Source organism: Carassius gibelio, chromosome B7, assembly GCF_023724105.1.
Source record: "Carassius gibelio isolate Cgi1373 ecotype wild population from Czech Republic chromosome B7, carGib1.2-hapl.c, whole genome shotgun sequence".
Lineage (NCBI taxonomy): Eukaryota > Metazoa > Chordata > Actinopteri > Cypriniformes > Cyprinidae > Carassius > Carassius gibelio.
In genome coordinates, this window is record NC_068402.1 from 18,690,222 (window position 1) to 18,713,415 (window position 23,194).

Sequence of the window (23,194 nt, forward strand, 5' to 3'; positions counted from 1 at the left end):
GCCGAAGGTCAGAGGTCAACTAAGGTGAGGCCTCTGTCAATTCTAAAACATCTTCATTTTAATGTCCTGTCTTCTCTCACCATTAAACCTTCTCCTGTCTGGTTTTCTGCATAAAAATGTCTATTTTTTTCTTTTCTTTTTTTTGGTACTGTTAAGTGCAGGGGATAGACTCTCTCATGACTGCACAAGTGCTCAGCTTGAGGTGAACATGGCTGTGTTTTGGATCACTCTGTTGAGTCGACTGACACAGCTGCCTGTGGAACAATGGAGAAATGTCAGATTTACAAATTACTGCCTGCAAAATGGACTGCCGTCCTAGTTTGTGCAAACCTTTTTACGCAGAAAATGATAGTTCGATGAATTACAGTTTCGTGGTTTTATCCGCTATGTGGCATCGATTGAAAGAGGGAAAAAGTGTGTGAATCTTGAATCTGGAAAAGCAGAGAGGTGTGTTTACCTTACAGAGTATAAAGGAGAAATGTTTGTGTGTTTATCTCTCGTGTCATGTTAGTGTTTCAGAAATGAAGGGGTCTGAAAAGGTTTTTGTATTTTGTAGGTCAGAATGATGCGAGTGATTTTAGCAGATCTGACCGCTGAAAATACACAAATGCATCAGCATATGCTCACATTGATCTCTCTTTTTGGGCTTAGTGTTCATGTGTATTTACAGCTTTTCTTTCTTTGTTCAAAAACCTCACAGGCTTACAAGTAATGAGAGACTTTTATGCAATCTAAGACCTGTAGCCCTCGTGATCTCACCCTGTCACCTGGACCCTAGCACACTTAATGATGCTCTGGTCTCTCTGGGTACAGACGGGTCTTGACATGTTAAAACATTCATTTACAAACCAGCCGTTCTGTCTGAGCTGATCATGCAATACGTTTCCACACACCTGGAGTATACTTGTCTCAGTGTTACATTATATGATGACATTGCCAATCGTGTCTACCACATACAGATTATGACAATTATAGTCCCGCAGTAAGATTCAGTCTTTTTCTCATACTCTTAAACACATAGATTTGTGTTCATGTGTTGATCCACTCCAATGGTATGGCTAAACCATCCTTCATTAAGTCTGTAATCCATTACACACCACTAATGAATTACATTAGGATTGCTATATGTGGGTGTGCATGTGTGTCTGTGTTCATGAGACAAACTTGTGTGTGTGTGTGTGTGTGTGTGTGTGTGTGTATTGAATTTTTGGTGCTGAGTAGCCATTTGTGCCCCATGATTAAACTTTGTAATGTAAACAGAAGCAAAATGACCAGATGAGACTGTAAAATGTAGCGTATACTGCAATGATACTGATTCTTTTGCTATCGTACATTAGCAAGGCCATGCGATGTTAATAGATTAACTCTTTAATTGTGCTGTAATATTTCCATATCCATAGCTTGTGAGTTCAGTGCCATGATACGGTCACAGATGTTTCAGATATACATAGGAATTAATAATGTAACAATAATACTTAAATATTTATAAAACATTAGTCAACTGTATTATTTAATATAATAATAGGCTTCTTAGAATCAATACTAAAAGTCCACCATACAATCTACAACTTGTCATATATAATAGAATTGCTAGAATGTGTTCAGAATGAAAAATTGGACCTACTTTATATTAAGTGTCTTTTATTTAAATAATTTTTAATTATTTTACTGAGAAATGCATGTATGTAATTGCATCTCCAATTCATTTCTGTTGTCACATCTATAATTACATGTTGACTCCTGCCTAAACCCAACCATAAACCTACCCATACCCACCTCAGTAATACAAAAGGTATTTTGTAATACAACATGAACACAATATGTGGACTGTAACAAAGCAATTATTTATTTGTCAGGACCATCGCACCAATAGCTTTGTGGGGCAGTGTGCAGACAAATAGGGCCGTTGCGCTTTGGGCGTCCCAAGTTCGAGTCCCTGCTCGCAGACCTTTCCTGATCCCTTCCCCTTTACATAATATTTTGTCACCTGATGGAAAGTGGGTCCAAAAAACATAATTTTTATGTTTTTAATGACTGACATTTTACGGTGTTATTGTAGTACATTGTTGTGATATGTGCTGCCTGAGAGTGGTAACTGCTCTGTAGATTAGAGCAAAAAATGCTTGTTGATCACTGCTGTTTAACTTAATTGTTTAGGTCATGATTTAAACCCACTTCCCTAAAGTAAGTTTAACAGAAACAGACAATGAGTAAACTAACAAAACTTAGTTGATCATGCCTCATCTCGCCTAAGGTACTCCCATTGCTGCTTTCTCAACAACCATAGAGTACATCATGTGGTTACAAACCTAGGACCTTGACCGCTAGATAATGGAAGAAATTAAGCATGAAGTCAAGATTTCTTATCTCTGACATTAGCCATTCACCAGTAAATTACAGCTTGGTTGATGTGACGTAGATGACTTGAATGGCGTCATTCAAAGTGGCTTTTACACACAGTGACACAGCAGAATGTACCACAACCTCATTACTCAAATTACTACTGCTTCCATAAACCTGCTTTCACAAAGTACTCTCCCATCTCTCTCTCTCTCTCATTTCTTTTTTAATCTCTCGTAGAAGACTTTGATGCTAAAACCAGCCGGGTCAATACTGGTCTCTCTCATCTTTCATCTCCTGACGTTCACCACTCAGACGTGTCACTTCATTCCTTCACGCCCACTCGCACCCGTCTCTCTGGTCCTCTTCCCTCTCTCTTCTGGCAACTGGGTCATGAGAATGAGAGCGAAAGCAAACACTAGCAATCGATTAGATGGTGAGAGAAGGGCCTGCAGGAAGCATTATATGAAGAATTATAATTTTCTGCCTTCAGGACGATATTAGTGGGGGAAAATAACCCATTAACCTATAAACTTGTTTTTCTTTAAATATTTTTTCCTGTCTAGATTATTTATATGCACGGATCAGAATCTATGCAAATGTTTCCACATACTTTGATGATGCTTTCAGCTCTCTCAGCTTCCTTTCTATCACAGAAATGCACAAAATAAAATCCATGTGGGCTTACGCATTGAGATGTGATATTAGTGTGTCAGACATGTCTCCTCTGATCTGTCAGACTGTGGGTTTATTTGTCCCTCACTTCTGTCCTCTCTGCATCCCTCTGTCCTACTGTCTGTTGCCCTGAATGACACTATTGATCATCTGACCCACCCACTGACAGCAATCTTTCTCTCTGTTTCTCTCTCTCTCTCTGTTATAAATCTCTAAAGTGACAGGGGCAGGATATCTGTGTGCATAGATAAGACCTTGTTTGGCTTTTGCTGAGACTGCACAATAAGTGATGAATAGAGAGGAGGAAGGGGAGAGGAAAAGGGCACCTACAAGGAGAAATAAAAGTCCCGAGGTGAGAATCTCATTAGGCATTCAAAACTGCCTGAAAACCAGATGAAAATGCACATAGCCTTATTTTCCAGACTGTTTGTCAGGATGTAAAAAGAGCCGCCTCCAGGCAACACATCAATGACAAAATGATGTATGATATTCAGTATTGGGACAGATCTGCTGTTTTGTACCTGAAATCTGGATTTCCTTTTTTTAAATAACCATTTTTAAGTTTGATTCAAAAATGTAGATTTAAGCTTGAAGGTTCAGAATTTGAGCGGTGGTGATAGTAAAGCTATTGGTTGTTTGATTAGTCCGTCAGTTCTTTCGAGTAATGAGTGTGAGTATATTGATCCTAATATCAATAGTATCGATTCCAACATTGGTATTGGTATCAGATCAATACTAGCCTGATGAGATCGATACTTTAGGTTACGTTTCTCTCCTCTACTCTTAATACATTGTTTAATACATTCAACGAAGAGTAAACGTCTGTGGGTGTATATTCTGGTTGTATATTCTCATCTGCTCATCCCCTGCTATGCTGTGTTTTGATGTCCTGCCCTCACGTGACTCCAAGCAGATACTTTTGGCTACAGTGAGAGATGGAACGGTAGAACTTCACATAGTACATAGTGTATAACTGTATACAGCATGGACTTTTTATACAGTATTACTGTCTTCAATCATTAAGCTATGATTGACATTTTAATATTACTTTCTTAATGCATTAAGCCACTTTAGATTTTTTCATCATAATGGTTTTCTATGGGAGTAAAATGCTTAACGTCATGAATCATGTTTGTGTATATATTCTGGCCTCAGCTGTTTGCCTGTACATATTATATATCTATATTTAAAAACTGTATACCGAATTTGGCCTTTTTATAACTCTACCTTCCTCCATTATGCCCTATTAAATGATTTTATAATGGTTATCAATTAGAGGAAATTAAATTCAGCGTGTTGCATTCATATTATGGGTTTATCTTCTTACCTGTACATAAATAGTATATATTTAGTATATATTTTTATCAACTGTATACCAAATTTGGCCTTCATCCAATAAGTCACCTACGGTAAACTTTTCTTTATAAGGGTTTTCTATGGGAGGAAATCCATAATATGAAAACTTTGAGCGTTGCTTTCATATTTGGGCTCATTTGCATACTTGTATTTAGTTTGCAACATTAATAAGATGTATACTTAGTTTTGTCTTTTAATATTACTGTCTTAAGGTATTTAACCAGGTTAAGTTTTTTCTTTATAACTCTTTTCTATGGGAGGAAATTGCTTAACATGAAACTGCACATTGCTTTCATATACTGGGCTCCTTTTAGAAAGGCAAATAATATCCATGTAGCTTTAAGGTGAATGTAATATTTTTATTCATATAAATATGAGTTCCTTTTCAAAGTGTAATTGGTCCTTTAAATGTATGTTTTTAAAAGGAAAAAGTATCGCTATTGGTATCAGTATACTTGTTGGTATTAGTATTTTATTCTCACCCAGGCTTTATACATCTGATCACAGTAATATTATGAAATATTATTACAATTTATAATAACTATTTTCAATTTGAATATATTTTCAGATGTATTTAATTTGTTTGATGACAAAACAGATTTTTTTAGCATCCTTCAGTCTTCAGTGTCTCACAATTATTCAGAAATCTTTCTCATATGCTGATTTAGTGCTCAAGAAACATTTCTTATTATTATTAATGTTAAAAGCATTTGTGCTGCTTAATACTTTTTGTTTGGAAACTGTGATTCTTTGATAAATAGAAAGTAAAAAAAACATAACTTTTTAAATTGTTAAAATATTTATTTTATTTGTATTTAGTCATTCTTATTTATTATTTTTTTTCAAAATGACTAAAACTTTTTTCTTGGGAAACAGTAAGTAAGCCATGTAACATAAACTTGTCATTGCAAACACATTCTTAAATTAATATTAATTAAAAATACATGAAAGAAAGTACAGTACAAGTAATTTCTGCTTTTTTAACAAAACAGTTATTTGATGGTTTCAGATCAAATATATAGACATAAATATATATATGTTTCTGCGGTGTGTGGTGTCTAAAGTATGGGCGATGAAGTCTGGATGGAGTCTGTCAGGGATGATGTTTATCGATGCAGGCAGAGGACAAGATGGCAGATTAAAAACACATCTTAAAGGGGTAGCTCACCCCAAAATGAAAATTCTGTCATCATTTTTTCACCCTCAAGTTGTTCCAACCCTTTATCTTTCTCCTGTTGAGCACAAAAGAAGATATTTTGAAGAATGTTGGTAACTAAATAAAGAAATAAACTCATACTGATTTGGAACGACTTGAGGTTGAGTAAATGATGACAGTATTTTCATTTTTGGTCTGTCCCTGTAAAAACACAGACCTGAAATCTGCAGTGTAAAGGACAGTTGCAGAAATTACTCGCCTCTTTCCACACAGTGGGAGATAAAGAGAGAAAGAAAGTTGTCAAAAGCCATGTGTGTGTGTATGTGAAAGCAAGGATGTGCATCAACAGATGGTCCAGCTAATTGATCTATGATTACGCCAGCTTACACCCCTCCACCGCTCGGTCATCTCATCTCTATCCTTCTCTCTCACTCTGTTCAAGTGTGTGCCTTAGCACATTTCCAGTTTATACCTGTTATTATTGCACAGCTGAGCCCTCAAAACCCAGGTGTGGGAATCCACCACTGCAGGGTACAAAATGACTGAAGGTCACAGAAATGTGTGTGCTCTTGTGTATTCTGAATGCTTGTGTGTGTGTGTGAAACAGACCTTCTCCCTTTCTGTAGAGTGTAATAATACGAGAGCTCATGTTTGAATCAGGAAAGAGCCTACCCATACTGCATTAAAACAAGCCCCCCTCTCTCTCTTTCTTTGTGTTTCTCAGAGAGGTGGAAGGTGAATTGGAGGTGGTTTGGGAGGCAGCGACCAGAGAGAGGTGGTGTTAGCCACCGTGGCTCCAGCCCTACGCAGCACTCCCGGCCAGACTCCTGCCAGGATCCCTGGTGTAGAGGATCATTTGTCCTGCTCGCTGCCCCCTCGCTTCACCTCCAGACAGTGCTGTCTGCCACAGCCTTTACAGCGCAGTCACATGTTTGACTCGGGACTCCGACCAGCGCCAGAATCCGTCTTCTGATGAAAGTGACAGGAGTGGACGGGACCCCTGACATATTTCCATTTCCTCCTTTAACAAGTGTTTTGAGTTCATGAATTAATTTACATTTATCTGAATGCTTTGTGTTTTATGTAAAGAAAAAGCTGTTCTTTCTCTGAACTATGACAAATGTGCTTTGATGATTTTTCCGCATATATGTATACAACGGTTTCTAACCATATGACATTCTCGATTGCTAATAATGATTGTCCTGCAGATGGAGAATGGTACTGCATTTCAGAAAGCATTTGTGACAGAGCTCTTCCAGCAGTAGATACATACAATAACATGAACACTATTAGACAAGCCACATGATGAATGAAATCTCTCTCTCATTCTCTCTGGGATGAAGGTCTTGAATAAAAGATTGCACAATGGATATCCCTAATTTTCTTTAATAAGGTCAAAATATGTGATGATATAATTAGCATCCTGTTCGTTAGCATTCTAAAAATCCTGTTTGGAAAAAATATGTTGGAATAAACAATTACATTGTTATTCCAAATGACTAAAAAAATTGCATTTGTCTTGAGGAAACAGTAACTGCTTTTGATTATGCATATACTGTCTCGTCATCAGCAAAGATGTCAAGGATATAAGGTTTTATTTTTATTTTATAGAATATTGCGATTTATTATGATTAAGAAGAAAAAGCATACCACCAGAACACATTCAGAAAAAAAAACAATAAATGCCTTCAGGTGCGTATATATCCATAAGCAGGTCAAAAATAGAGAAATGAAGATCCACACACATCAAGATATACATACACATTTTTATTTATAAATATATATATATATATATATATATATATATATATATATATATATATATATATATATATATATATATATAATTTGAAATCATTTTTGTCTTATGTTCCACGGAAGTTCCTTTTTTTTTTTTTTAAGGCAGCATCTATATAAAAACTCTGAGGTTCTCCTGTCCTGAGGAGAGAAATCTTAATTCCATAGATGTGAACAGTGAGTTCTCAAGCAAATCAGCTGTGGTCAGGACAAACCTAGCGAGACAGCAATAAAACCAGACAGTGACGCTATTGCAGTACACCTGATTGATTTTTAAAAAGAACCAGTCTGACTGTTGCAGCATAATTAGGGCAGTCCATAATGGCATTGCACTATTTTAGAGCAAAATTATAACTCGGCAATCACTATGAACAAAACAAACTGCACTCGAGGCGTCTGTTGAAACAGTGGCTCACAGAACTGCAGTCCATGTGTGCAATCTCCCTGCAGAAATAGAGCACTATCGGTTAGCAGTAGCATATTGATTATACATCTCAAAGATTAGCAGTGTAGTATTTCAAGTGTTAACTAACTGTTTATCGATTGTTATGCTTTACTGGTTATGTCTTAAATGTTTTTTTTTGTTTTGTTTTGTTTTTTACATTTTATTTAATGTCACAGAATTCTTTTTAGACCAGATATCTGTTGGATAGTGCATCCCAGTGAACTGGAGAATTGAATGAGACCTGCAGTGCTTTGGTAGATTTTATATCAGGAATCTGTATTTTAGGATGAAATGTAGGACAACTGTCTTCCAAAGAGCTACAACTTATCACAGGTAAGAGTAAAAGAAAAAGCGTTGTGTGTGTGAATGAGAGAAAAAGGCTGTTTGTATGCTAATGAGTATGTGAAGCAGCTCTGCAGGTACAGGACACTTGTTCCCTTTCACAAGCCCAGTGGACTGAGGTTCTGACAGCAGAGAAAAATTACAAAGACATCTTAGACTTAACCCTGAGTTCCCTTACATCCAAAACACACACACACACATGTACACCTCTCCAGCAGTGTCTTACTTTATAACTATTCTGTAAATGTATTCATTACTCCAGCTCTTACTTCAGTAGTGGGCTATTAGTCATCAGTTTTGAGAATAGAAAGACATGTTCAGTCCAGCTCCTAAGGCTTTTCACTTGCTTCCCTGGAATTCCTCATTTACATGTACTTTAAAATGAGGAGCTAAAATGATGCACATTAGAATGACCGAATTTAACCTCGTCAGTAATGACTTTGGTCTGTTTCATCAGCGGTGCTAATAGAACTAATAGAAGATATGAAAGGAAGTGCTGCCACCTGCTGGTGACTAAATCAAGGCTATATTCAAATAAATGTCACAGTGAAGGGGTAACGGGCAATACCTTTAAATTCATACAGACCACCGAAAATACAATTTCTGGAAAAACACAGGCCTACTGAATGTGAATTCTGATGAATCCGTGACACCTTTTGTGAGTGACCATCTAAATAAATCACACAGTGTGGCATAAACATATATACAGCTCTTGATAAACAGTTAAAGCCCCCGATAGAGGAAGAGCTTGATAAAGTTTAGTACCTGTCCTATGGGATGGTCTAGAGCAGGGTTATTAAAATCTTGTCCTCCCAGCCAATGTGCTGCAGAGTTTAGCTCCAACCCTGATCAAACTCACCCACCTGTGATTTTCTAATGATCCTGAAGACACTGATTAGCATGCTCAGGCTTGTTTGATTAGGGTAAGAGCTAAACTCTGTAGGACAGCGGACCTCGTAGGCCAGATTTGAGGATCCCTGGTCTAGAGTTATAGATTTGTTTCTTATCTAGGTTAAGATCTCAGTGTAAGGTCATCTGAGGCCTTTTCAAGCGCTCAATCACACTATTGTGTTCTTGTGAACAGAGCCCATGGGCGTCATGCACTCATGATTTTTGAGGGGGCACAGTATAACTGATATAGGCTTAATGCTTTAATTATTTATTCCAAATATTTCCAAACATGTTGACTATGTCAGGAAATATCTCAATTCTCAAATATGTGTAAGTAAATGTGTTTTGCACCCTAATAGATTAATTTATTGATCAATAAATGGTTATGGACAAAGTAGACTATTGGTGTAACTGTAATCTATTAACTACACATGAACAAGTACTAGATATATGAGTGTCGTGCCATAAAATATTTTTTAGTAAGACTGACTTTGTATTTAATGTGAATTTAATAATAATATTGCAAGTTAATAATTAAAACACTTTAATTTTACACAGAGCAAAAAAACATTTAAGCCTACATTATCAGATAACATTTTCATTCAGTCAAGCCAGAGTTAAGGCACTCTCACAAACTCCAGTTAAAATCGCTGAAGTTGTTTACACTGTGAAATGAATATTTTTCTTACATACGCACATCTGCACTTTGTCGTTTCTGACGAGAGAATTCGCCAGATAATTCAGGCAGCGAGCGAGTAAACAAAACAACACATTTCAGCGATGACTCATCTGAACGCCTCTGATTGGCCATTGCAGTCATAAGCTCAACAAAATCGTCTGTGATTGGTTATAATGCAGCGCTGCACAGACACACATCTGCCAGCGAATGCATATTTGAATTTAAGCAGCTGATGCTGTGCTGCACTGAACGATCTAATCACACTGGTGTGATTGTATCAAATATTATATACTGTAACAGTATTTACAAATTTATAGTATTTTAGTATTTATTAGTTACCATATCAACGTATTATAGAATTTTTTTTTAATCTTTTGAAGATATCGTTGAACATTTATTTTACCATAGTAAAATTAAAATTCTGGCTAAATAAATTTTACATCTCAGTTTTTATTGTTAATTTAAAATGAGACAAATATGCTATTACTTAATCTCCAATCTGTTAGTTATCAGTTTTTCCGCTTGTGCCCTCTCAAAAATCATGAGTGCATGACGCCCCGGCCTGCAAGGGCAGCCTCTCCCTAATTGTACATGTGGTAACAGGTTTCCTGAATGTGGACTGTAACCGACTACACTATGGGTACATGGCTGGTCTGTCCCATCCAGAGCTCTGCACCAGAGATAAGAACCAGTTTGCCAGATTTCTTTTGTGAGTGTTTGTTTTGCTTTTGTCATTTGAAAATGTGTTTTAATTATATTTGAAACAAACTTCCTTGTTTCAATTCAATTCGATTCAGATTTATTTGTATGGCACTTCTTATGATAGAAATCATTGCAAAGCAACTTTACAGAAAATTTATGTTTCTGTAATATTTAGTAGTAGCTTAGTGGTGACTCAGTTTATGCACATATGGCAGAAATGTATGGAAAAATCTATTAAAGACGTAATCAAACAAGACAACGAACACTATTAGCAGCAATTATTATGATGCACTCAAACTTACAGCAAAATTAGTTGTTTCAGGGTCAGCATCATCTGAGGTCCTCTGAGGGTCAGCATCATCTCTTCTCAGGTGTTCTGGATCCAGACTGGAGCTTGTGTTAATCCTTGTCACAAAACAGAGAAACAAATAGAGACAGAATTAGCGTAGCAGCTGTTCCAATCAAGTAAAATTAATTTGTTTAACCCAAGCTAAATAATAATAATAATGCACATTTGATCAGACAAAACTGCAGTACAAGATTATGAGATGCATTATTCTAATGCTTGGTGAAAGAGATGGGTCTTTAATCTAGATCTAGATTTAAACAGAGAAAGTAACTCTTCTGTCATCTGTCATGGTCTCTTCTTTCTTCAGATAATCACATACCTCCAGAAGTCTTGACTTGATATTGAATGTGTGTGTATAAGTGTGTGTGTGTGTCTGTATATATATAAAACACTTGAATATATATATATATATATATGTGTGTGTGTGTGTGTATATATATATATATATGTATATATGAAGAGTTCAGATGCAAAAGCCTGTAAGTGCCATCTGAAATTTTCATCTAAAATTAGGATTTTTATCAGGCTCCTATATATAAGTTCAGTTATTTCACTTTAATAGTCTGGCAAAGGACCTGCACATTGACATTAAAGTAAAATGTAAAGCAAAAAACCTAATCATAGGAGCTTGATAAAAATCCTACTTTTAGATGCAAATTTCAGATGGCATTTAGAGGCTTTTGCATCTGAACTCTTCATATATATATATATTTTGTTTTGTAAAAATTAGTTTTGATTTGTAAATTTAAGGATTTAATTAAAAAAATAACATTACTCATTTACAACTTCAGCTTAATACTTGTTAATAAATGCTTAAAACAATTAACTAAAATAGTGTATGTATTCATAATTATGGCTTATTTCTATTGCCCTTTCTATTGACTGTTCTCTGTTGTGCTGTTTTTTGTTTGTTTTTTTAGACCACACATTTTTCTCTTACAATTTTTCTCATACAAAACATTAAAAACTAAAAACTGAGGCAAGCAACAAAAAAGGACGATTTTTTTGTTTTTGGTCTTTGGGTCCGAACATCACAGTTTGTTTTATAAAGGTTTGTACTTTAATGCTGATCACAAGACAAGCTGTGCCGAGTTACTAATAATAATAATAAAAATAAATGACTTTTTATTCCTTAAATGGTTTCTTAACCCTGATTTTGAACAAATATGCTGATTTAGGTTTCCAGTTTAAATTTATTACTGTGCAGTCATAATAAACATAAATGAGGGATTTTCTTTCGTATTCTTTTTTTTAAGTGAGTGAGTTAAGTATAGTGTCTTTCTAATCTTTCTTTATTTTTTTATGTGTCACTTTAGGATAACACACCACATTTGTCAACCATTGATTTTAGTCAAATCTTACTGGTAACTTTAACTTGAACCCGTTCTGGAACAAGATAAAACTATAAAACATGGGCATTGGTCACTTCATGAAGACAATAAACATTTGCAGAACTCAAACATTTTAAACCAAATGCTTTTATGTAGCTCATATACTCATGTAGAATGAATTAAAGTGAAAGAAATAGTTTGGTACAGTAGAAATGTTTATTTAATGTGAATTATTTTCTCTCTAAATGTTCATTGATCAGATGGAGAAGGAGTGACACAAACGTGAGGTCCCTCTTCCTCTTTCCGATCTTCCTCTGTGTTGCACGTGAAGGAGGGATGCGCACAGCTAGTCATCTGTGACGGAGTCGGGTTAATTGTTAGCTGTTCAGATGCCAGCTAGAATGTGTGTGTGTGTGTGTGTGTGCGTGTGTGTGTGTGTGTGTGTGTGTGTGTGTGTGTGTGTGTGAGAGAGTGTATAATCTCTGCTGTTATCACTTGGAGATTCAAATCTGAGTTTGGGATAAGAAGTGGAGCCCATCTAAAGGTAAGGATTCTTGTAAAGAGTGCACTGTTGAAATATTCATATAGTTTTATATCTAACAGTGTTTGCCACAGGTTTGCATGTCCTTGGATGTTCCTCAATTAATTATGAAATCTGAACAGAAGTTTGAGAATAATGGTGCTTTCTGGACAAAGTAGATCAATTCTGTGGTGTATTTCTCACTTTGAGATTTGGGCGATTTATTTTAAGGTTATTTCATCTGAAGATTGGCAATGAGAGCAGTGATGCTGTTTGTCTCAGTCTCAGATAAAGCCAAATGACAGCTACATGTATATAAAGGGAAATTAAATTGTGGATATTAGAGGGAGATTTGAGTGTAAAGTCTCTGAACCTCATTTTTTCCAGTCTCTCTGTCTGGTATGCATTGTTATGTGTAGTTATAGCAGTGTATAGGGAGTAGTACCACTTAGTAGTATCACTTTTTCTGAGTGTAATGTGTTAATAACAATATAGGAGAAGCTGAAACGTATTCATCTTGTCAATAGTAGTTTGTGTTGGGTTTTATTGGTGTGTATCATTTAGTGTTTATAACATGTGCAGTATGTGGAGATTAGGAATTGTTGAAACACTGGTTACATAGTAACAGCGAGTTAGAGCTGTGCTGTAATTACATGGAAAAACTTTACAATACGGTTCTAAACATCAACATCATGTTATTGTAATATGTTATGTATTCATGAACATTGAACAACATTCTTAAAGTATTTTATTAGTCCACATTTATGTTAAGTTCTACCTATAGAAATAGATTAGTGAGTTGAAGAATTTAATATTTCTGAATAGTATGAACAAACATGAATAACAATGCTCAGTAGTAGATTTGTAAACTAGATTTGTAAACACATTAAACTAGATAAATAAATGCTTTTTATTGCCAGCAAAAGTTAGATGGGAAAGTACTTTTTTTAATCCTAAATTCTTGAAGTTCATATCAAGTAATTTTTTTGTATAACAATAATTCAGCAGCAAGCTGTTTAATGCCTGGTTTTCTTTCTTTGCGATACACTGTGATCTGACTTCAAAGTTAACCACGCTCATTGGCCAGCTTTTGAACTCGACAGATAAAATAGAGAGCCAGCAGAAACGAGTACATCAGTCAGAAAAAGCTCTTGACTGTATGACATCTACGGTGTTGATATTGGAGATCATGCGTTGATTATTCACAGGTCTGGATGTATTTGAGCACTTGCTTGTATTGAGCTGTATTAGTAATGCTTTGATCTGAGGCGGTTCTGTTCTGTTCTGTCTTCCTTGGCTTTATGCTGTCACCCCCTCTTTCCAACCAAACCATATCAAGTGTCTCTTTCAAAGGAGTATTGTGTTGGTCAGAGCCTGCTCACTTCTAGCCAATCCTTGTCCCTCTCCTCACTTGCTTCAATCACGGTCAGCGTGGAGAATGACTGAACATCGAGAGTCCCACCCACTTTTTTGGTTATTAAATACATAGATTTGGAAGTGGATCAAAACTTGGGATATCTGCTGGGAAAAACTGATTGCATTGCAAGTTTGTCTTTCGCTTCGAGTTAAACATGATTGTCATGTGACGGTGGAACTGGTGGCACTGAAAGTAAGCTTGAGTTAACTTATAATTTGTCTTGCTAACTGCACCTGAAAAAAAAATGCATTTAGAAAATATTCACTACCTTATTGTTGTTACATTATTGTAGCAAGGTTATTGATAATGTGATCATCAATAAAAAAAGGAAAGAGTCATCTTAACTGAGGTATTGATTTGTGTTTGTTTATGCTGTAAATGGTAAGTGAGAGTATTTACGGCGCTACACAATGGACCATCCAGACACGAATGTATCTGTCTCCAAATCAATAGCCAAATCGTCCCCTTGGAATTATAAGGTTCTATCTGACATTTTTGTCAAAATTGAGTTATTCACATATTCTTATTCTGTGACAATTTATTTACATTATGTTATGTTTTATTTTAAGTTGTGTACATTTTGGGACTTTTTATTGAAAAAAACAAAAAGGTTCTATCTACAGAAATCTATGGAACACAAAAATTTTAAAGCTCAATATCTCAAAACTACTCAGAACGCAGATAGAACCTTATAATTCCAAGGGGACGAAATCCTGTTTAATTTTCTCATGCTGTTTATTTTCAGTAGGTTTAGAAGCCACTTGTGGACAGTGTCTGTGTCTTAACCGTAGAGGACATGCAATAATTCCCTATCTGTGTAGAATGAGGAAACAGATTCTTTGAGATAAAGTCTTTGGATGACTTGATTAGCATAGTACCAAATGCACAAATAAATGGATTTAAGAAAACTTTAATTAACAAAAAGTATGTGTTGTTATACTCTCTCTTCAGTAGATTCTAGTCAGTGCTTCTTGACTGTAATATAAACTCAACCTTTGGCTATTGTACTGTAGTTGCTAGGAGACAAACTGATTTGAGTTGAAGTGCATGTGAAGCAGATGTTATTGTGTATGAATAAATCGATCTGTCAGAGCCCATAACACCTTGACACACATTAGCAACACTAAAACACCATAATCTCTTTAACCTTTAACTTGGCCTTTACTGTAGGTCGCTTGAAGTAATCTGATGTGATGAGCTCCACAAGCACAAGCCATCAAAACAACAGAAACTAAGAATAAAAGTGTTTCTCCTTGATAGATTTCCATCACATCTTTTAGATCAGGATCAGGCTTTGCTGTTTTCTTCTCCTTTTGTTAAATATTGAACTATTTTCTAATTGATTGTAATACAAGTAATAATGTTTATAGTAAAAAGTGTACTATATTTTTGTCTGTATTTTTTCAGTCTGACAGCACAAAATTAAGAGTGGACTGTTGATCCTGTGAACGATGGATGAAGATCTGAAAAAGCCCAATCCTCAAAATGGGAGCATCTCAGGGGCTTTAGATGACAAAAAGCCCGATCAGCCAAAAGCAGCAGCTCTGGAGAAGAATGTGAGTTTGAGAATATTTTGAGTAGCAGACTTCTGTGGCTCCCACTAATGACAAGTTTGACTATTCACATGTAAATTTGCATGAATAAGGACACGGAAGGTCATATTACTGAAAATAGCTTTAGCTTATATTCAGAAAAAAACTTCAAGCTTCAAGTTACCTTTAATAAAAGTGTATAGAGATCATGTAGAGCATTAAATTAGGGATGCTCAGATATTTAGATTCTGGTTGATATGCTGAATTATTATCTGTTACTGTTGATAACCAATTAAATGGCAATTCTATGTAAAATAAACACTAAAAACTAAAATCAATCACTTTAGATGTTACAAATTAATTTAGACATACATTAACATAATGAAAAGAATGCTGCATGAACCAAACAGCTTGTGCCAAATCATTGAACTCTCTGAATATCATCAGTTAGGTTAAAATGGTAATATGATGTTGCTAAAACTAACATTATTTTGTGTATTTGTGTTTATTATATATATATATATATATATATATATATATATATATATATATATATATATATATACATACACACACAACAGTTCTGAGAGCCTTTTCCAGTTGTGTAATATTCTAGTGATAACAGAACTCTAACCATTTTACCATTTGTATCACTCCACTTGTAGTATTTCTCATAGCGAGTGTCATACAGGATGCCCAAATTCACTACAATTTTATAAATAATTCTGATTTGTGTCAAATAATGCCAATTTTAAATATTAACTTTAATGGCAAAGCTAACCTGAAGGTACAAAATAGATGAAATTAACATTAATAAAAATTATCATATGTGGTATTGATATATGCATCCCTAATTTTTATATCAAAATTATTCAATTACTATACATTATCAATGAAACCAACAGCCTTTAACTTGCATGTCTCAGGTGGGTCTCTTAAGTGGCATCTGTCTGATAGTGGGAACAATGATCGGCTCGGGGATCTTCATTTCTCCCAAAGCGGTTCTGGAGGGGACTGGAGCAGTGGGTCCGTGTCTGTGTGTGTGGGCAGCATGTGGAGTGCTGGCTACGATGGGTCAGTATACGCACGACAGACACATTATCTAGAAGGCTTCACATAAGCCTTGTTGATAAGCCTGATATACCCTCATAACAAAGATAAACGAGTGAGATTAAGCATTGTCACCTCATGTATCGTGTCATATTTGTTTTGGCTGTTTGATAATCTCTCCATATGATGTAACAATAAGATTCATTGTTTCTTAAAACAAAATACAATCTTTTTGTAATACAGTCATTTATGTCCAAAGGTTGCTGTTTTGTTAATTGCTGCTATATTTTATTGTGTTTTATTAACACTTTACGATAAGGTTCAGTTCATTAACAGTAGTTAGTGCATAGGGTATCAGAAACAATGAACAGGATTTTTACAGCATGTATTTAGGTTAATTTTCAAGTACACTGCTGTTCAATGTTAATTCATTTTTGTAAAAATAAATAAAGTCAAAAATACATACTAAAATTAATTTATGAAAGTTTAAATTTTAAGTAGTATATTTAAAAATATAGAAGATTGTTAGTTCAGATGTATTAAATAACGTTAGCATACCGAAACTTTTTTTTCCATCCTTGCAGTTGTTTTACTCAATTATGTGTTCCAAATTTTTACATCTAAATCTTTATTTTATCCTGCACTTTCTGCTGAGATTAAAGTTGGACAAAGTCAAGGAGGTTAGTCAGATATGTTCACTCACTCAGAAACCCTCAGTCGGTTGTTTTAAGTCACATGATGTTTGAGAAAATTCACCGAAATCCTCTTTAGTTTAATACAGACTGCCTGCAGAAGACCTTTCGGTTTCACTTTATTTTACAGTACGTGTACTAACATGTACTTATAGTGTACTTACAGTGTATTTATCTAAGAAAGTTTTGGTAACACAAGGTAACTACATGGGGTAGGGTTAGGTTTAGGGTTAGTACCTAGTTATTACATAGTTATTGTAATTACTATAATAAGTACATGGTATGTACATGAGGAACAGGACTGTAAAATAAAGTGCTACCGACCTTTCAGTAATGGACCTCAGCTTGATCACTGAGAAACTAAGAGGTTTGCATGTGCATGTACGTGCAGGGGCCCTCTGCTATGCTGAACTAGGCACAATGATCGTCAAGTCTGGTGGAGAGTATCCGTACCTGATGGAGGGTTTTGGGCCAGTGCCGGCATACCTATATTCCTGGAGCACGATCATCGTGTTAAAGCCTTCGTCATTTGCCATCATCGCCCTGAGTTGTGCCGAGTACGCCTCCACTCCGTTTTACCCAGGGTGCACTCCTCCTCAAGTGGTCACCAAGTGCTTGGCTGCAGCTTGTATCTGTATGTACAGGTCTAGGCTCTTTTTATGTCCAAATGATTATACTGTTATACTGGACTCAACTGTTGTCTGTTCTCTCCATCAGTAATAATTACAGTCATCAACTGTCTGAGTGTGAAGCTGGCCTACAGAGTGCAGAACTTTTTCACAGCAGCCAAACTCTTGATTATTGTCGTCATCGTGGTTTCAGGCATCGTCCTGCTGGCTCAAGGTACCTCTTTTACCCAATCTGATAATCTCAAAGATCTGGTATCTCATCCGTCTTTATGACTCTTATCTTACATTCGTTTTTTATTGACACCTGACTTACATGACAGATTAGTATTTTAGCATTCAATGAAATGGAATGAGATCAAATACATCTTGGTATAGATAAAGAAATTATTTTTTATTGTGTTGTGAAAGATGACGTCGTAGATTATGGCCAGAGATAACTGTAGATGCATTTAGATAGATAAGGTTACCTCTGTAAATGTTCAGTGGAAGATCAATAAAATGTATCTTTTTATTGTTATAATTGTTTTTTAGGCAATACTCAGAATCTCAAAGACCCATTTGCAGGGGCAACAACATCATTTGGAGCAATTGGCCTTGCATTTTACAACGGACTATGGGCTTATGATGGATGGTAAATTATTGATGAGCTCATATAATGTTGCATATGAGGTGAATGTGTAAATCTTTTTGTAACACAGTTTCTTCCGAGTCAACATTCTAGTGAGCTTTCAGCCCTGGGAATCATTCACACAGTCTAATGATTTCTCTGTTAAAGCAACATCTGATAAGAGTGGATTTTCAGCACATGTGAGATATGGGCTGAAATGGGAAAAAGGAAGTGAATGCTTTTCGAAACTTCAATGCAGTAGGATCTTTCTTTCTTTTTTTTAGTTGCCTGGACTTTCACCCGATCATTCTCAATCCAGAGCTCTTTCGTTCTGAGAGAAGCATGCACAAGTCTACAAGTCAGCTTCAGTTAACTACTGCAGTTCATTTAAAAGTTATTTTGTCTTTTTCATAGGAATCAGCTTAACTTCATAACAGAAGAGCTGAAAAATCCATACAGGTGAGAGTGAAATTAAACTTGCCATTTTATTTCTATTTTTCCAAATCATATGAAAATTGTACATGTGCGTGTAAGTTTTCCCCCATTATGTGTTTCAGTGTTAGCCATGAAGTCTTATTGCGTTGCTTTCTCTCTTTTTTGAACAGAAACCTTCCCCTGGCAATAATTATTGGGATTCCCCTGGTAACTGTGTGCTATATATTTGTCAACATTGCATATTTCAGTGTCATGACCCCTAATGAACTTCTGCAGTCTCCTGCCGTTGCTGTGGTGAGTGTGCATTATACTCAGAGTCACAGGCTGTGTCTGAGCAGTTATTTCTTTTGAATAAGTAATAACTCGGCAATGGCTGAAAAAGTATGTTCTATATAGTTTGAATGTGTATTATGAATGCTATCTGGATGTACTACATTGGCCATGTTGTTGAACATTATCATGTGAGCTACTAGCGTCAGTTATGTTTCTTATATATGTCCACATGGGATAGTCATTTGTCCATTGTATGCGCACTTCAGATTAGAAGTAGTAAGTCATTTGGGTTCTTTTTGCCACCTAACTTCATGTGGACATATTAATCTTTTTAAATACAATTTTTTTTTACAAAAAATACAAAAATGTTTGCCTAATGTATAGTAGGAAATTATGCAATTTTGAATAGAGTCACTGTTGTGGTTATTAATAAGAGAAACAAAGCTTTTCGAAACTTGGAATCAAATGAACCCATTGCCTCACAAAATTATTCACTATTTAGAAATGCTCAAAATGCCACACGCTCGGGACACCTGCTGGTCAGGATGTTGTAAAAGCACTGAAAAGTTAGATCAAACATGCATATGTGTTATTTTATTAATTTGTAAAACTTGTTTTGTTTATGGAGAGCTTGGTCAATAAGAGACTAATAACTACAACTTTTCCCTTTCATTAAACAAATGCCTCATCAAAAAGTCTAAAAATGTATGAAATTGATCCAGGATCAGGTCAAAACCACGCAGACACTGTTTCAAGGATCCTTAGCAGGGCACCGTTGAAATTTCAAAACATTTTGAAATGGCCTATGTTACTTAAATCCCATGACACCATATTCTGATACACGGCCCAAATCAATTGTTCAAAACAAATGATTCACAAAGGTTTCGAAGCTTCAGAAAGCAGTGTTTCAGAAGCAATCACTAGTTCCCACAACCAAGGAAAACCTAAATATATCAGGGAATTTGAAGTCTGTGATTTCCATACCTAGAAAAAGTTAGATTCTATTTGAAAAAAAAAAAAAAAAAAATATATATATATATATATATATATTTTTTTTTTTTTTCCTAGCTGTGCTTAATTCTATAAATTGCAAAAAGCCAAATAATAGCTTTTTGCAAGAAATTTATTTTTAAAACCATTACACTAATCATAAACAATTGGATGTCATCGCAGAAATTCACTGGTCAGTGGATTTTAAGAATTAAATTAAATGTCAGTTTTTTTTTTTTAGTTTTCAGTTTACATACTTTTTATGTAACATGATCCTTGGGTTGTATTTTAATAAATCATTGGTTACTTCACAGACCTTTGGTGACAGAGTGCTGTACCCATTATCATGGATTGTGCCTTTATTTGTGGTGTTTTCCACTTTTGGTGCAGCCAACGGGAGCTGTTTCACCGCAGGCAGGTTAGGAAATTCAGCTGTTTTAAAGAAGTTTGCACAATGGAAAATGGGACTGGAATCTCAATGTCTGTTGTGTCTGTGTGTATATGTTAGGTTGACATATGTGGCAGGACGGGAGGGCCACATGGTTAGGATCATGTCCTACATCAGTTTGAAACGTTACACACCTTCTCCAGCTCTAATGTTTAATGTAAGTCACATGTAATATTATATTCTCAACACTATTAAATCAAATGTATGACAACAGTTTTAAGCACCTTAACAATATTGAAGTTTTATGATTAAGTATTTGTTCTTTGTAGTGCATCGTGTCAATCATCTACATCATGCCTGCAGACATAAACACTCTGATCAATTACTTCAGTTTTGCTCAGTGGGCTTTCTATGGGCTCACATGTCTTGCGCTCATTGTTATGCGATTCACCAGGAAGGAGCTCAAGAGACCTGTCAAGGTTAGAGTGACACTTCATCATGTGGATGAATTCAAAAACTTTTGCATTTTGCACAGAATTTGCATTCAGATGTAATCATTTAGCAGATGCTATTATCCAAAGCGACATGCAAATTTTCTAAATTACGAACATTAAAAGCTTTTTGTGATATGACCCAATAATTTTTCAAGAAGAAGCTAGAATGAAAATATTAAAAAATATATCTTTTGTATATATAATATGTAATATGTAATATTGTAAAATGGCTACCCGACATAAAAATGTTTGTTTTTGTTTCTCTCAGGTGCCGATAGTCATTCCTGGCTTGGTGTTGATTGTGTCCTGTTATCTGGTTCTTGCTCCCATCATAGACAAGCCTGAGTGGGAATACCTGTACTGCACAATGTTCATAGTCGGTGGTCTTCTCTTATATGTACCCTTCATTTACTACAAATTCAACTGGACTCGCCACATCATGAGTAAGTAGCTGGAAATGACACAATTATTTATTTATTTTATTTATTTTTATCCTAAAAACCTGGTCACCCTACTTTTAAGGTTGTTTTTAGTGGATGTTCACTAGTACCAAACATATGTAGTATAATTAAATAGCATCTCTTTCCTTGTTGAACACCAAATCCTTAAACTTGAGCCGTGACTCTTCCAGGGCCACTCACCATGCACCTTCAGCTGCTACTGGAAGTCGTTCCACCTGAAAAGACTGAGTGACAGATATCACACTGGAAGAGCCATAGATGGACTAACCAGCAGTGGACCACACACTGATCCATGGAAATGTGGATAAAGGATCCTTAAAGGAAACATGGCTGCACATGGACAGTTTTTTTTATTTTATTATTATTTCTTATGCCTGACCAGCCATTGTTTTACAAGTCTTTCCTGGGTCACAGGGATCTGTTAAAGAATAACACAACATTCCATCAATCTCCGTAATTTTGGAATACTTCCACTTTATCTAACTTATAATTGTGTGTTATATGCAAGTTTGTTGTACAGAATAGCACTAATATTTTATTCAAGTTTACTGAACTGGAATGTATGAACTACAAAGAAATTATCCACAGTAAAATGATGTTTCCTTGAATGCTAAACAGTTGTTTTCAAACAATGACTTTAGGACAACCCAGTGTATGAATAGACTCAGACTCATAAAATCACAGCAGATTAAGAAGTGTGGTAATGTAAATCCTTAAGTAGCCTATTAAAGAGCTACTTGTAGTGCAACAGTAGTGTTCTGGAATTAAAAATCCCATTAATTTTCTCCATATATAAGGGAATCATTCAAACAGTCTTGTGGAATTCTGTTGCACTCTATACCTTAGAGATGCTTATAAATCAGATATTTCAACATTTTAACTCTTTACTATGTATTTTCATTTCAATCAATGGCTATTAAAGTTGGACATTACTCGGGTCACTTTTAATTGCCAGACTGGTCATGTAATACCTGTTATGTTTGTCAGTGCTTATTGGGATGGACTTATTTATTTGTGACCATGGAATAAGGATTGTTTTAGGTACTGTTGGACTTGGTTGAAATCATAAATCAATATTTTCAAATTATTCTAGCATACATTTCTTCTATGAGACAAACATAAAAAGTTCTTAATTTAAAGGGGTCCTATTATGCTCTTTTACAAAGTCTTAATTTTGTTTTGGGGGTGTAACTACAGTAGAACATGCTCTCATGCTTGGCGGTTCGAATACATTATTTTTTCACACAGTTTACATTATTATTTTAACCCCAGTCTGACACAAACAGCTCGATTAGTTATGTTTTGATGAAGGCCTGCTTTCTGAAAAATGAAATATGTTGTGATTGATTAGCTGACCGAGTACATTGTGATTGGCGAACAGCTTAGACAGTGTTTCAGTACCGCCCTGCCCCTTGCTAAAGCAGCAAGTTCTGAAAGGTAAACGCTTTCTTGAATTCCTTTAATGGGCAGCCTTTACTTAAACTCATTCATCTCCATAGGGGAGAGAAAGATTGCAGAAAAACTAAAAACTTAAAAATATGACAACTAGTCTCACGTTATCTAACAACAAATATAGCATAACTGCCTATTATCTAAAACTAAAATACTACTACTGGCCAGATTTCCGAGAGGTAAACTAAAGG

General features: G+C 35.4%; 2 protein-coding genes across 3 annotated transcripts in view; both read left to right on the forward strand.

Annotated features, from left to right (window-relative positions):
• Positions 1-6,968, forward strand: part of cep89 (centrosomal protein 89) — a 64,379-nt gene extending 57,411 nt beyond the window's left edge. Inside the window, 3 exon segments of the mRNA XM_052562153.1 lie at positions 6,252-6,292; positions 6,295-6,467; positions 6,469-6,968. Of these exon segments, the coding sequence (XP_052418113.1) occupies positions 6,252-6,292; positions 6,295-6,467; positions 6,469-6,531 (277 nt within the window). The 3' untranslated portion in view covers positions 6,532-6,968.
• A 5,481-nt stretch (positions 6,969-12,449) lies between these two features.
• On the forward strand, positions 12,450-22,638 carry LOC127962641 (b(0,+)-type amino acid transporter 1). Of its 2 annotated transcripts, none has more exons than XM_052562270.1 (13): positions 12,450-12,607; positions 15,408-15,556; positions 16,459-16,606; positions 17,666-17,908; positions 17,992-18,117; positions 18,435-18,534; positions 18,925-18,969; positions 19,116-19,239; positions 20,523-20,626; positions 20,717-20,813; positions 20,926-21,075; positions 21,359-21,533; positions 21,722-22,638. In XM_052562270.1, the coding sequence occupies exons 2-13, from the start codon at positions 15,452-15,454 to the stop codon at positions 21,781-21,783; spliced, it is 1,479 nt and encodes a 492-aa protein (XP_052418230.1). In that variant the 5' UTR covers positions 12,450-12,607; positions 15,408-15,451; the 3' UTR covers positions 21,784-22,638. The 2 variants fall into 2 exon arrangements, with proteins under 2 accessions (XP_052418230.1, XP_052418229.1); XM_052562269.1 differs by lacking the exon at positions 12,450-12,607 and adding an exon at positions 14,030-14,192.
• The last annotated feature ends 556 nt before the right edge of the window (positions 22,639-23,194 follow it).